Source organism: Pezoporus occidentalis, unplaced genomic scaffold, assembly GCF_034315485.1.
Source record: "Pezoporus occidentalis ecotype Australia unplaced genomic scaffold, CSIRO_AGI_Poc_V1 ctg14, whole genome shotgun sequence".
Taxonomy (NCBI): Eukaryota; Metazoa; Chordata; class Aves; order Psittaciformes; family Psittacidae; genus Pezoporus; species Pezoporus occidentalis.
In genome coordinates this window covers 6,152,590-6,167,098 of record NW_026913209.1, presented here as the reverse complement: position 1 = coordinate 6,167,098, position 14,509 = coordinate 6,152,590, and the positions used below count along the sequence as shown (strand labels likewise).

Here is a 14,509-nt window from a genome sequence, read left to right as displayed (position 1 = left end):
AACAAAGTTTTTTAATTTCATCTGTTTATTAGCTGAAAGCCAACTGAGTTAAAGAATATGAATATATAATATTGGAATGTGCAAAGAACACTTTGATATTGAACTGTCACTCATATAATGCAAATCACTCTCTGGCTAATGGCTTAATAGAAAATTTTCTTACAATACTCCCTGTGTGCTTGCCACATTGCACTTAAGCCTTCTGTATTCTAGTACTCATTGCCCATCCTGTAACTTGCCTTGTAGACATATCCTGCTGCCTTTGAATTCAATTGTAGTACTTCCTCACCCAAGTATACTGGAGCCAGAATTAAATTTCCCACCTCTGTCTTTACAGGTGACCAAATTATTATTAAATAATGTCTAGATTTCACATTTCTGTCAACCTTGTAATGCTGGGTGAGAGAAATATTTGGACATAGGAATCTGTAGGAAGATTAAAACAGTATCTTTTACAATCTCATTAAATAAGGGAACACAACAGTGAATGAGACCAACCCTGCCTTTCTAATTTTTATCATACCTTAAGTAGATATTTTAGAACTGTGATTTTGACAAAAAATTACTGATTCTTTTAAATCTGTGCAGTTTACTGTGACCTCTGGCCATCACATTAGTAAAAGCACAGAAATAAGCACTTGCACTTGTTAGAATGGAACCCCTAGATTTTCTAAGACTGTTTTTTGCTTTTGTGACCAGCCCTAATTCAATGCATGTTCTATATGGGAACAGAATTTTGCTGTTTAGAAATCAGCTGCACTCCATCAGGATTTCAAGGGACCAATTCTAATGAACTAAAATCTTTCAGACAAAAGGGAGGAGGGAATGGAGTTGGATCGGGGGGGGGGGAGGGGAACCCAACAAATCACATGTTTTAAATAGGATGTCAAACCCCAGCTTCACACAGTACAGATTTCCAGGCAGCTCTTTGCTTGCTTCCATTTTCTTGAGTTTAGAGTTTTTCAGGGCTTTATATGCAAAAACATCTAGGCTCTGATCAGACATCAAGATCAAACATCTTCTTGGTTTTAGTTCTAAGTACTCTAATACCCAAATCAATTACTACTCTTTAAGTCATGTAGCTCAGTGGGCAAAGTGATTGCAGGCACAAGTTGCTTCTGAAAAAACTGTTGCCAAGTTTCTGGTGAGTAGGCTAAAATCAGTATTTCCTACTGATTCCAGCAGAAACCAGGTGTACACATTAGAGATCAGAATACGACCCCTTTGAAGCATTCGTACTTGCTTATCCAACTCTGGATTAATTCACAACATAAAACCCAGCCTTATCTGTGTGATGACAAGGTTCCTTCAATCTGCATGACCAAGTCCTATTAGGATTCCTTCTACAGGGAATGAAGAGCAGGCTTCACCTGTAATGGAGAGTTTCTTGTCCACTTGGCCATTACTCCAATGATGGCAGCTGAAAAGGCAGTCTCATCTATAGTAAGCATCTTTGTTCCCTAATAATTGATGTATTTGGATCCTTTGCATGTTTCTTTATATTAATTTCTCTTACAGTTTTTCAGCTGAAGTTGAAAGATTTAGGTAGCCATAGAGGTCTTATGCAGAAAGCCTTCGTTAAGAACCAGCATAAATATGCATCAGCAGCTACAAAAACTGAGAAAAGTTTCAATGACAATTTTTCTGTAATGGTCACAAGAAGAAGACATTTAATAAATTTCTGGTGAATTCACTGCAATGTATAATAAGTTCTCTGCTGAGAGTTTTTTTTTTTGTTTTTTTTTTTCTCTTTTTTTTGTATAATTTCTTTATAATTGAATTAAATGAAGATGTCTTTGATTTACAAGAGACCATGTTAGACATGCTCACATTGTATTTTCAGTTTATTAAAAGACAGTATTTGGCATCATTTATTGGAAAAAAATAATGTACATGAAATGATACTGTATAGTGTCTTTCAATAATACCTACAAGAGAAACTCTAAGTCTGTTGCACTACTACTTCAGTCTCTTATAATCCTTTTTACTGTTGATAACAATTAAAATGACACCCATATGTAAACTATAAATCTCTAATGGTAACACTCACTCACATTAGTACCATAGGTTGTGAAATATTGATGTTATTTTTTTTCTGATTTTTAAAGAAATATGTATTTCACATAATGCAGTAAGTACTTACCTACTGAACTAACTCACTTATTGACTCAATTTTATAACACCTACCTTCTTAGAACTCCTACTAATTTCAGTATGTTTTTGATTTTAATTTTTGTTTTCCATTTTTCACATTCTACTAGGCCCAGCTACACAGAGTGTAAATTTGCCACTTTTTCATATTAGTATTCTAATATGAAAATATAACTCTAATGTACATGAGTAATACAACCTCATGTGATTTAACTGTGCATTTGTAGGACTGGGCCGAAAATTTCCCATGCTCTGTGGATGCCATTCTTTAGTGGGTTTAGTTGAATGATACTGCCCTCTACAGATGCTGTTAGTACCTAATTGAAGTTCAGTTAATTTTCTAAAATACCAATTTAACCTTGTTCTTTGTTCTGTTTTGCTTTGTTTTTCAAACATCATAGATAATTTCTGACTTTTGGATTTTCAATACTCTAGCAAGAGACAATGGAAATAACGTGTCTGAATACTCTGTGTTTTCCATAACACATTTTTCAATACACAAGAATGTTTTATATTTATATTTATCCATGTGAGGTTCAGTTTTGCTTTCTGACCTTATCCTTGGAATCACAGATAACAAATACTGTTGCTGACTTTAAGAGAACCAAATAGGAAAGCAGCACTAAATAGAAATAGGTACAGGAGAATCTGGCTCCAAGTATTTTGGAAATATTCAAATCTGGTACAAAAAATCTGCATTTCACTGAAATCTGAAGGTGGCATACAGGGTAAGAAAGGAAATGGATGTTTTTTATGAGTTAAGATGAATCAGAATCAAACTGAAGCATCTTCTTCCTTGCCCAATACATCTTAGAAAACAAAACAAAACACAAGGAGAAAATGTGCTGCTGTAAGTTAAAAACCAGAAACTCAGAGGCATGGTTTCCTCTGGTGTATTTCCATAAAGGCAGCACTTGTCTTTGTGCAGAGAACTTAGGTCCCTCTTAAACCTTTAAAACTAAAATGAAACAGTTAACATTAAAACAAATTCTGGTTTCAGACTGAGCACCACCCAACTTCTGCTGACAGTACACATCTATCCAAAAGCAGAGTATGAATCTTCTTATTGAAGAATATTTCAGGTGCAGTTTTAAGTAGCCAGAAGTAGCATTCACATGACAGACAGGTCAGCATGCACCCCTTGTTCCCCAGTGCTTCCTTAATCACACCCCCTGGCACTGTTCTCCTTTTATTATATGTAAATAAACTTCTTATTCTCTATGGCAAAAAAGTATCCTCTCACAGCTTTCCATGCTATTCATTAGACTTATCCATAACTAACCTGCCTCAGAGATGTTGAATACTGATGGGTGATCACTAGTAACAGATGAAGCTGATGACTGTGATGATCCAGGAGTTAATTCTGAGTTACCTGCTTCAACTGCCCCTTCAGAGTCTCTCTCATTAAGGTCAGGAAAACTGAAATCTGTTGAAGTTTCATTATCATTAAGGCTATCTGAGGTACCTTGGCCAGAACCACTTTCTTCATCACTTGTAAAAACAGCCCAAGACTCTGACGTGTTTTGCAAAGGGATGCTAGCAGTCTCAATGTGGTTCTCCAAAACTGTTAGGTCGTTGTGCTTCTTAGGTATCATGCTTGCTGTCAAAGTTGGTATGGATGTATAATTATGCCTGTCCATGGCACGGTTCATCTGACTGTCTGATGCAGCAGCTGAAATTTTCTCTTCTTCTTCAGGTTTCTTAGAATGTGAGCTTATAATTAGGTTACTCTGATCCTTGTTATCGTTTACCTCTGTATCTTGTTCCTCAACTACCATATCCTGAGCTTCTCTATGGGAAGTGCATGAGATACAGTTACTCACAGGGAAGCCATCGTCATATTCATCGTAGTCATCCTCAGCTACAGAAGGCCACAAATCAGTACTGGACATTACACTAGGAGACAAACCAGAGGATTCTCTGGAAGGAACCAGCAACCTACTCAAAGTTACAGGGATCTCACTTTTGGGAGGAATGGCCGTAACAGAAATACGTACATTTGGTAAAGGAAGAGTGTGATGAATGGACATGTCAGAACCAGAAACAACTGCAGATATATTGACAGGATCAAAACCAAGTGTAGAACTTGAAGAGACACTGTCAGCCTCACTTCTTTCGAAAACACTTGAAGAGATACGGCTGTCTGCAGGAGTAGCTACATGTGATAATGTAACACCTGTTAGGAATGGAGTTGTTACGGCATTCACTGATTGTGGGGGGAAGGCATTTGTGTTTTCTAAACTGGTCAGCTGGAATGAAGCATCGCTACTGTACAATGAAGGCATAACCTTCTGAACATCTTCACTGTTAAGCACACTGGATGAAACATACTCCTTACTTGCATGAGAAACAGGTAAACCTTGAAGTGACGCTGTGGGCTTACTAAAAGTGTTGGAGAACATACTGTCAACGGAAGGTGCAAATGTAGAATGCAGCATGGCTTCAGTTGTAGCAGAACCTGGTTCCATTTGATGCAATATATGGTCAAATGTAGAACTATCTTTATGAACCCTGGAGCTTTCAGCCAATATTGGATCACTAGGCACAACTGCAGCTGTGTTAAGCAGAGCACCATCGACAGAAGATTGTAAGGAGGACTGCAGTAATGCTTCGTTATTTAATGTAGCTGAGGTCTCATAAAAGTACGGCTGAGTTGAGGATAACATTTTGCTATAAGCAGGGGCAGAGAGAGCTTGATCTGAGCTTGCACTAAGCATAGGTTTAAGCAAAGTGTCATCAAAGGCTGGAGTTGTAACATGCAAAGGCTGAACGGAAAGGTGGTTTTCTGTAAGTTTACTAATATCATGATCAAATATCTTAGTAGTGGGAAAAGCAAGAGAGACTGGAAGGATTCCCTTTGTGCTAGAAACAGGAAGTAGGCTTTCTTGCAGAGATGGATTCTGCTTAATTACATCAATACTAGAAACAGATATAAAAAGTTCAGGCATCGCTTTACTTTCAGCATTGGAAGCCATTTCACTTAAAGAAGAGGAAATATGCAGTTCTCTCTCATCTCCATCTATAACATCACCTTTTTGAAGTATCTTATTAACGTCACTAAACCCAGATGATTCATATGTAATTTCATCTACAGAATCAGAGGAAGAAACGTTAAGTACCATCAAAGTATCTGTATCGGGCAAAAGGGACTCACTACCAGAGTATGCTTCAGACCAATCCATATCACTAGATAGAGAGCGTGTAGGCTGCAGCAAAGTATCAGCTTGTGATATTACAGAAGAAGTTTTATGCACCAGTACATTGTTATAGCTGCTAAATAAAGGATCTTGACGGAATACGTCAACAGAATCGTGCACAAATTCTGCAGAGTCATACGAAACAGTAAAGCTTTGGAGGGAGCCCACATTACTAGACAAAGAATAAGGAAGTTCAGACACTGTAGATAGTACATGCATATTTAAATCACTGCTGGATGGTTCAACTTGAGAAAACATATGAGTTCTATTATGACCAAATATCAGTGTCTCTGAAGCAGCATGAGTAGTCTGATGTGACATCACATCAGCATATTGAGCAACGCTTGGCTGTATTAATGCATCACCCTCTGCCAATGTCAAAGAAGCATGCAGGGACACCTTATCACTTGCAACAGCTGGAGTAGCACTTTGTGGAAACATTTGAGAAACTGTATACAAACGGTGAAACATTTTACTACTGGAGGAAGCAGAGGAAAATGTAAGCAAAGGTACATCATCATAGGAAGACAGGGTGGGTTCAAATGACACATCAACACTGGGAAATACAGGTGTAGCATGCAAGGTCACATCACTATCTGATGTAGCAGGGGTAGTGTCGAGCATCTGAGAGTCAAACAATAAAGGGGTGACTAGAGGAAACACTTCACTACTGTAGGAAGGTTGAAGAGGTATCTCACCATTATAGACTGGTTGAGTTGTCTGAGAGAGTACCTCACTGGCAGCAGAAGCAGAACCATATTCTCCAGAGCTTGAAGGGATAGAGTGAGGTGATAATTCAGCAGAGGAGAAAGCAAAGGTAGAGTAATGTGGCAATTCTAAATCCGCATGCGAAGCGTCTTGTGAAATCACTGGGCTGCTGGAATAGGGCACTGTAGCTGGCTTTAACCCCTCTACATAACCATCTGTGTAAACGGTCTGAGACAATTGCCTCCTATGTGATGTATCAACAAATTGAGCTGTCTGATCCGTAGCATTATGAAACCATACATTTCCATCAGTGGAAGAAGTATGCTTTGGAGACTCATCAGAGCTTGAGGGTGCTACACCTTCTGAAACATACTTAATGGAGCCTTGGGAAAGAACATCATGCATGCTTATATCTGGGCTTCCTGAAGGAAGCTCTTGGGAGCTCTCCTCTGTAACCAGCTGTACTGAAGAAGTGGTAACAACTGTACTCCAAAAGTCATCAGATTCCTGATTAGGTTTAAAAGGAGTCAATAAGAAATCTTCCTCGCTATGGCCAGTAGTGGTTATTCTTGTTGGTTCAGTGCCTGAAGAAAGGTATATGTATTCTTCTTCTATGCCTTTGGTGGAGTCAATGAGTTGAGGAGGAATTCCAGTAACTCTTTTGGTTTCCAAAAACGGATCTTCCTCTTCTTCAGAATTTTCACCAAGAGGTGGAGAAGTAGGGTAATAAGCTGCTTTGAAAACATCATCCTTACCATGCAATTCTTCTTCTCTTGTTAAGTATCTATTTGTTCTAGCTTCACTGGGTCTTGTCCCCATTTTTCCTTGGCTGTAGCTGGATGTAGTCACCTGGACACCTTTCCTTATTTGGTTTACCATACTGTCAGTGCTAGGAGTCACTGCAGTTTCTTCATTCACCTCTGTTTCCTTTTTCTCAACTTCATCCTTTGAAAAAATATCATAGCCGAAGACAATTAAAAATATAGACACTGTAAATAAATGAAAACTCAAACTGCAAAAAAAACCCCATTTTTCTGGCTCCATAAAAACAAAAGGCAAAACAAGACAACACTTGAGAAGATCTCTTAGTTTTAAAGCAAAATATTTAGCTGCAAGAACAGGTATCCTCTCTTGAAAATACTACTTTGCAGTAGAAACAAAAAATCCTGTATCCGAACAATTTCTTACATAGTGCTACTTTTACCCTGAGAGACATAACCAACTCACAGTATTTATCTACTCTATTAAAAAAGCTCTACCTCTTTACTAATAAAATGAAATTGTATATGCAGTACACACCAATGAAAAAATGGGTTTGCTATCAGAAGTTCTTAGAGATTTGCATTAATATCCTGCTCTTAATTAAACTGTCATAGTAACAGAGTTTTTAAAATATATTGATGACCTGTCCTCAAATCACAGTTTCACAGTATGCTAGAGATTGGAAGGGACCTCAAAAGATCATCTAGTCCAATCCCCCTGCCGGCGCAGGAACACCTAGATAAGGTTACACAGGAATGTGTCCAGGTGAGTTTTGAATGTCTCCAGGGAAGGAGACTCCACAACCTCCCTGGGCAGCCTGTTCCAGTGTTCCGTCACCCTCACTGAGAAGAAGTTTCTTCTCAAGTTTAAGTGGAACCTCTTGTGTTCCAGTTTGTACCCATTACCCCTTGTCCTATCATTGTTTGCCACTGAGTAGAGCCCGGCTCCATCCTCGTGACACTCCCCCTTTATATATTTATAGACACTAATAAGGTCACCCCTCAGTCTCCTCTTCTCCAAACTATAGAGACCCAGCTCCCTCAGTCTTTCCTCATAAGGGAGATGCTCCACTCCCTTAATCATCTTGGTTGCCCTGCGCTGGACTCTCTCCAGCAGCTCCCTGTCCTTCTTGAACTGAGGGGCCCAGAACTGGACACAATATTCCAGATGGGGTCTCACCAGGGCAGAGTAGAGGGGAAGGAGGACCTCTCTCGACCTACTAACCACCCCCCTTCTAATACACCCCAGGATGCCATTGGCCTTCTTGGCCACAAGGGCACAGTGTTGGCTCATGGTCATCCTGTTGTCCACTAGGACCCCCAGGTCCTTCTCCCCTACACTGCTCTCTAACAGGTCGTTCCCCAACCTATACTGGAACGTGGGGTTGTTCCTGCCCAGATGCAGGAATCTGCTGAATCTTCAATTTCTGGAGAACATTTCAGGATGGTCACCATGACTGTAATAGTTTCACAAGTGTCGTGAGTGATACCGCTTGCTCCCTGTTATGATCCTTTGTTTGGTTATCATGAATAATGATACTTTGTGAAAAATGTGTGTTGCAAATTTTCATTTCTAAAGACAGATCCAAAAGGGGGGGGGGGGGAAGGCCTAAATACAATCAGGATTTGGGCTGTTCTTGAGGATCTAAGTTCAAACCTTTTTACCCCCTCTCCAACTTACCCTGCACTAAATAAAAAAACACAATGCGGAAGCATCTAACTTGCTGCACAGGCATTTTTGTTTTGACCTAGAAACAGCAGTGCTCACAGCTCTCTGTTGTGCTCCAATCTAGAACTGCACCAGAACCAAACCTGTCCAAGCAGCACTCTGCAAACTAGATTGAGGGGCGCGTTCAGTTTCTGAAGGGACTTGATTTGATAGCACACATAGCCCTAAGAGACACCAGCAGGACAGAGCCTCTTGCAAAACACGGTTGCAACTCCTTTTTCTTTTGAAGATCTGGCTTGGTGATGTGGCAGCAACACCAACCTGTCCTTATTCAAAAGCATAACGTTGAGAGAAAACACCCAGAAGATAGGAGACTGAGACATAGTTATCGGTCTAAGAAATCCTCAGTTTCCACTGTATTTTAGACTGAGTAGATCTCCCACTCCAGTACCAAAGTGAACAAGGCACAGCAGAGAGGAGAATGTAAAATCAACAGCCTTTGAAAGAAATGCCCAAGATAAAGCACTGCTGAATAAATTGTTAACTAGAGCACTTGCTACTAGGAGTTGTTAGCTTTTAGTCAGTCTCACCAGAGTGAGAGCTTTAACCGCTAAGCTAGAGCTATGCTTCACACTGCTGTCCTTTTTTAATACCAGGAACCCCCTGTGCACTAACAGAATATAAGGTACCTCAGATATGACTTTCAGGTTTGGGTTTCATACTGAGAACTAAATACGTAAAATGTCAGGACAGCAGCAACTAGACTGTGTGTCCTCAAACTCAGACAGCACTAGACAGGCCCTTGTTTCTGAAAATCTACTTTCTGTAGAGCAATGCCTGCACTTGTAAACTTTCTTAGTTCAAGTAAAAATCAGTTGACATTCACTGGCACTCAGTTCCTGTCCTGATAGATGCAATATAGCAATCTAGCTACACAGCTTACATCACCAGAGAAATAGCTGTATTATTGTTTACTCAGTGTCCACAAATACAAGGAAGGGTAAAAACAGATAGCCAGGTAAGCACAGACTGTCTGTTTAACTAACAAGGACTTGCCACTCAGTGAGAATATTGTGGTCATAGACTGAAACTATAAAATAAAAATTCAGAGGGAATACTTGGTACAAATGTAGGTTTTACCAAAGGAACTGTCCATGTTATAATAGCGATATTACAGATTCTTAAAAACATAGTTGTGGTATTTTCACCTCTCTCCTTGCTGGGACACCACAAACCTAGTTACCAAATATGAAGTCTGCAGAGGCTATCACAAAAACATCCAAAACTGTATAAAATAGAGTTATACTGTAATATCTAACTTGAATTTTAGAAGTAAATGAACCTCCAAGAATTCTGGAGTAACTGTTAAATTCACCTGATAGCACACTCATAGGTGACACGTGAATATTACTCCTTTGGACAAACTGTCTTCTTCCTTTAGTTTACTACATGGTAAGTAAGTCCACCATAGAATAATTTGGGTTGGAAGGGACCTTAAAGATCACCCATTCCCAAACCCCCTGCCATGGGCAGGGATACCTTACACTAGATCAGGTTGCTCAAAGCCCCATCCAACTGGGCAATCATAAGCAAGCCCAAGCCAGATTTCTCATTAAACAAACTAGAAAACCTAATGGTGGGTGCCAGCTTTGACTCTGCTAAATGAACAATTTTGTCATTCATTTTCATTCAGAGGTGACAGTAACTTGATGCCCCATTTTCAAAAATATTTAGGGATACCCTCTGATATCACTTACTTCTCCATGTATCTCCAGCACCACAGGACTAAATAGAGAGATCTCTCTAGTTGTCTAGAAATATAACTGAAAGAGAAGGCTGCATATGCATATATGAATATGTATATATGAATGCAGAAAATACATTCAGTTGGTGACATAGTTTTGTAATTTTTCATGGAGTATAAATTCAATTTAGTTGAAATGTATGCATTTGAAATACTCTCTTAAATATAAATGAATGCTATACCTCATATTCTTCAGTTTCATTCAGTTCAGGAATGAGGTCAGCCTCTATAAAACAAAAATACACACCATATAATCCAACATTTCAAATTCTCAGAATTACTAATTCTGCAAGGACTCAACTAATTAATTAATATATTTATTGAAACCCAGTCTAAGATGTTTTATAGGATTGTGTTTGGAGATTGTGTTGAGGACTAGCTTGAGGGGTAGCAAAGTTCATTCAGACAAGAGACGTTCAGCCACAACAGTTTTGCCTGCTTCTAGTCTGATACTTCAACACATGTTGGATCTGCACTGAGGAACCACATCCTGGTCAGGGAGAACCAAGTTTATGAAAACATTTTCTATGAGAAAGTACAGTTTAATGCAGAAATATAGGTGAGAGAAAAAAAGGTAACCTGTGCACCCAGGCTTGGAGTTAGGTACTAGCACAACAGCCATGCCACCATGTTCAGTGTGCAGAGGAGCTGCTTGTCTCCATCAGGGCAGACCAAAGAGACCCACCCTTCCTAGAGTCCAGCACTGTAAGGCCTTTTTCAAACTCCTCCTCCACTTGATTTAATGTAAGGACATGAACCCACATGTATCACATCCTATAAGAAGTTCCCAATAAACAGGTATGAGGTGCTCTGTGAAGAGCTACTCTAAGGCTTTTGAGGCCTCCTCACTTTTCATAAATAAGTAACAGCTGAAACAATATCAGTAAATGAATCTCCTACAGCCTAGGTGAAAAATCCATCTGAGTTTAGAGTTAGTCTCTCACCTTCTTTCTGTCTGTCTTTTTAGCTAAATCCAGTATTTTACTTCTGATGGTGGTCAGGAAGGGAGGCTTCAAAGCAGGTTGCAAGAAACCTACAAATCTCTGGTAGGAACTGTCATAGATCTCCAGTGATGAAATCTAATACCCCTTACATGGCATTAACTCATCTGACTGCTGCTTTGAGCCACAGAAAGGTCCATTCCCTTTCTAAATCTTTCTAAGCCTTTCTCCTAAGCAATGTTCTAGTGCTCTGCCCGGACACCAGTGCTAGCATGCATTCTGAGGGCTGATTTGCACTAAGCGAAAATGCCAGTCCCTAAGCCTGGGAAGCAATTCTAACAATAGCATCACAGAGAGCTCCATCTCTGCATTTCCTCCACAATTCCCAAATAAAGTTTCCTTGGTATACTAGTACAAAGATGCCATCTTTACACTTCTCATCTCTGCAAGTCAGATGTGGATCTATGACTTAATTTGTATTCTCTTTGGTCTGTCTGCATCTACTTTTCAAAACAAGGTGAGACATGTTATATGCACTACATAAAGTTTATCAAACTAACAAGCTCATACAACTTTACTTGTAGTTTATAGCATGTAAACAAATTTTCGCTTCACAAAATCTTCGTAAGTTGTTCTTTTGTAACAAACCTTCATAAATCACCAAATACTGAATTAGCTTTTCATTAACAAGGTAGAGAAAAACGATCTTACCTCTGACTCCTGGAAGCCTAGGAGTCTCCAGGGCAGGGTGGGGAGGGGAGAAGAGGGGAGGAAGGGGTGAGGAGATAATGATATTCCCTGGCTTCTCAATGATAAAATCAAATACTGTAGTGATTAGTTTGAAAGTCTTCTCACAGTAGACCCATACCAGGTATTATGTACTCAATAGACTTCTCTGAAAAATATTTTTAACACAGAGGAATTCCATCCATTCTTTCTGTGGTCACTATTCTTGAGTTGAGCTTTAATCAGACTCAGTCAGAAAAATAAAATATGCACATACAGTATACAGTAGGGTATGTGCTCTCATATAACACCAGGAAACTACAGCTTCTCGCTGTTTTCCCCATATATAAAACATACATTAACAGCACTAAATCTTCAGGCATTTTACAAACTCTATTTAAATTTAGTTGGTCACAAAAAATGTATTTGTCAAAAGCATTAGAGACATACACTTATAGAAATTCTGTCAATCCTGTTGCTGTGGTTTTGATTTGACAGGAGATGATGCAAATTGCTAACATCCCCCAGCCAAGAAGAACCGCACCCTCCAAAAAACAACCCATTGATGTAGGTTGATGAACAAGCTTGTTTATTTTTAATGGAACCATATATTGAGTATTCTGTAGCTTACATTTTAAAAGAAAATAATTAAATAATTAGTTAGAAAGTTTTTTAGAACTTTTCATAATCCATTTTAGTGACAGATAGAGCAGACAAAAAAAGGTAACTATTTCCCTACATTTATGTTCAATGCAAATCTTTAGAAAACTCTCTTAAAACAGCCTGATTTGTAATTGTAGAACAACTTGTACAACACAAACTGTTTTCATTTCTGTACTGTCTTAGGTAATAAACTGCATGGCAAGAACAAAAGTTAAGCCTGTTTCTTCTGATTAAATTAGTTTTCAGATTTCTACATTTATCAACACAAAATTAGAAAAAAACATCCCCTAAACGAAACATTTAATATATGCTTAGCATTTTTTAGGACAAAAATCACAAAGACAAGTTACAAAGAAATTCCATAGTTAGACCCTCACAAGGCATCGCTGACAGCATGAGCTGCCATGGAGGAGACAGCATTTGAGAGCCTTGTCCCAGCATGGGCTTTTTTTTTTATAAACAGCAAGTCTACACAAAGGAAGATGAGAGATATACTCTTATTTATCATTTCCTGTGTCAGCAAAAGCATGTAACACTAGTATTAACTGCACAATAAACTACTGCAGAACTTTTAGAGCTATACAGATGTTATCTAGAGAGTCAAAGCACACATTTAGATAGTTATTCAAAAAACAATTCTACCAGAAAAAAAAAATTAAATTGGTAAATAAAGACTGAATTTTTATCAAAGCTGACTAAAACACTATGTACATGACTCCTACCATTTTCAATGCAGGTTGTGTAGCTACATCCAGTGACATTTACTAAATGGAAATGAGCTGGAAAGCATTTTAGTGTGCACACACACTATCTTGCAAGATAAAAGCCTGCCACTCAGAACAGTTCAGGAAAAAACAAAAGAGGTCTCAAATTAGGGGTCTCAACTATGATCATTTGCCAAATGTCATATGAGAACTTCGGTGGCTTCCACATACTGAGGCAGAGCATGGCCTGAAAGAGTTCCTTCCTCTTATGAAACACTGCCGAGAACGAGAGGGTTTAAACCTGGTCTGTGGATCACCCAGAACCTGCAGAGCCCTTACGAACCACTTGCACTCAGACAGGGTGGGGAGAAGGTAAGAGAAACATTTTCTTTTGCAAGATCGCAAAAGGAAAAGGTTAAAACAATGGTTGCCAGTTTTCTGAACACCAGATTTGTGTTGCACAGTATACTCAAACTTCCTTCATTAAAAGTAAACACTCCAAGGTCGGAATTCTTCCTGGAAAAGCCTCATCTAAAGCTTTTCCATGACTCATGCCTCACTTTAGCTTTTAACATGAACATTAATGGGTCTGGAGGTGACTGCAGTGAATTTCATCTTAGTTAAACTGGCTTATTCAGGGTAATTCTTGAAAATGAAAGTTTTAGTTTATGCTTTATGTGAGTCAATTTTATTTCATGTCTTCATGGTGAAGGTAACTTTTCTTTCATAAATTCATAAGCAGGAGCTCCAAGAAATCCCCTTTTGCCTCAAGATCTATAAAGCAGATCACAAAACCAATTTGATGTTATAATTGTAACCAGCAAGTTGCTCTGAACAGATCTTTGTCATTAGATTTCTACATTCTTGCATCTCTGTTGTATGATACTTGCAATATTAAGGTACTAAATATGAAAATATTTGCAGTATTTGCAGCAGTTAATTCAGAGGTAAATAATTAGTAAAAGTAAGTATGCGAACAAACAATATTAGAAATGAACAGAAGCTTTTTTTCATATTTTAAAATTATATTCAGGGTTACAAGAGCATCTATAAAACTTACAGAGTAATGCACACCCATAGGAATAATACTAATTAGATGGGAGGGATTTTTCCCTGAATTTTCCTTATCTTACATTTTAAGATGTACCACTATGGAAGCATGAAAATAAACAAACACAAAGTACA

At 38.6% G+C, this 14,509-nt stretch overlaps 1 protein-coding gene across 7 annotated transcripts in view; it reads right to left on the bottom strand.

Annotated features, from left to right (window-relative positions):
- PTPRZ1 (protein tyrosine phosphatase receptor type Z1) overlaps nucleotides 1-14,509 on the bottom strand; it is a 135,489-nt gene that overhangs the window by 32,144 nt on the left and 88,836 nt on the right. For 6 of the 7 annotated variants that reach the window (XM_062609667.1, XM_062609670.1, XM_062609669.1 and 3 more), the window contains exons 11-12: nucleotides 10,473-10,516; nucleotides 3,434-7,001 (exon numbers count right to left, since the gene is read on the bottom strand). In XM_062609667.1, the coding sequence (XP_062465651.1) occupies nucleotides 3,434-7,001; nucleotides 10,473-10,516 (3,612 nt within the window). The remainder of the gene's footprint in view (nucleotides 1-3,433; nucleotides 7,002-10,472; nucleotides 10,517-14,509) is intronic. The other variant, XM_062609673.1, reaches the window with a different exon arrangement.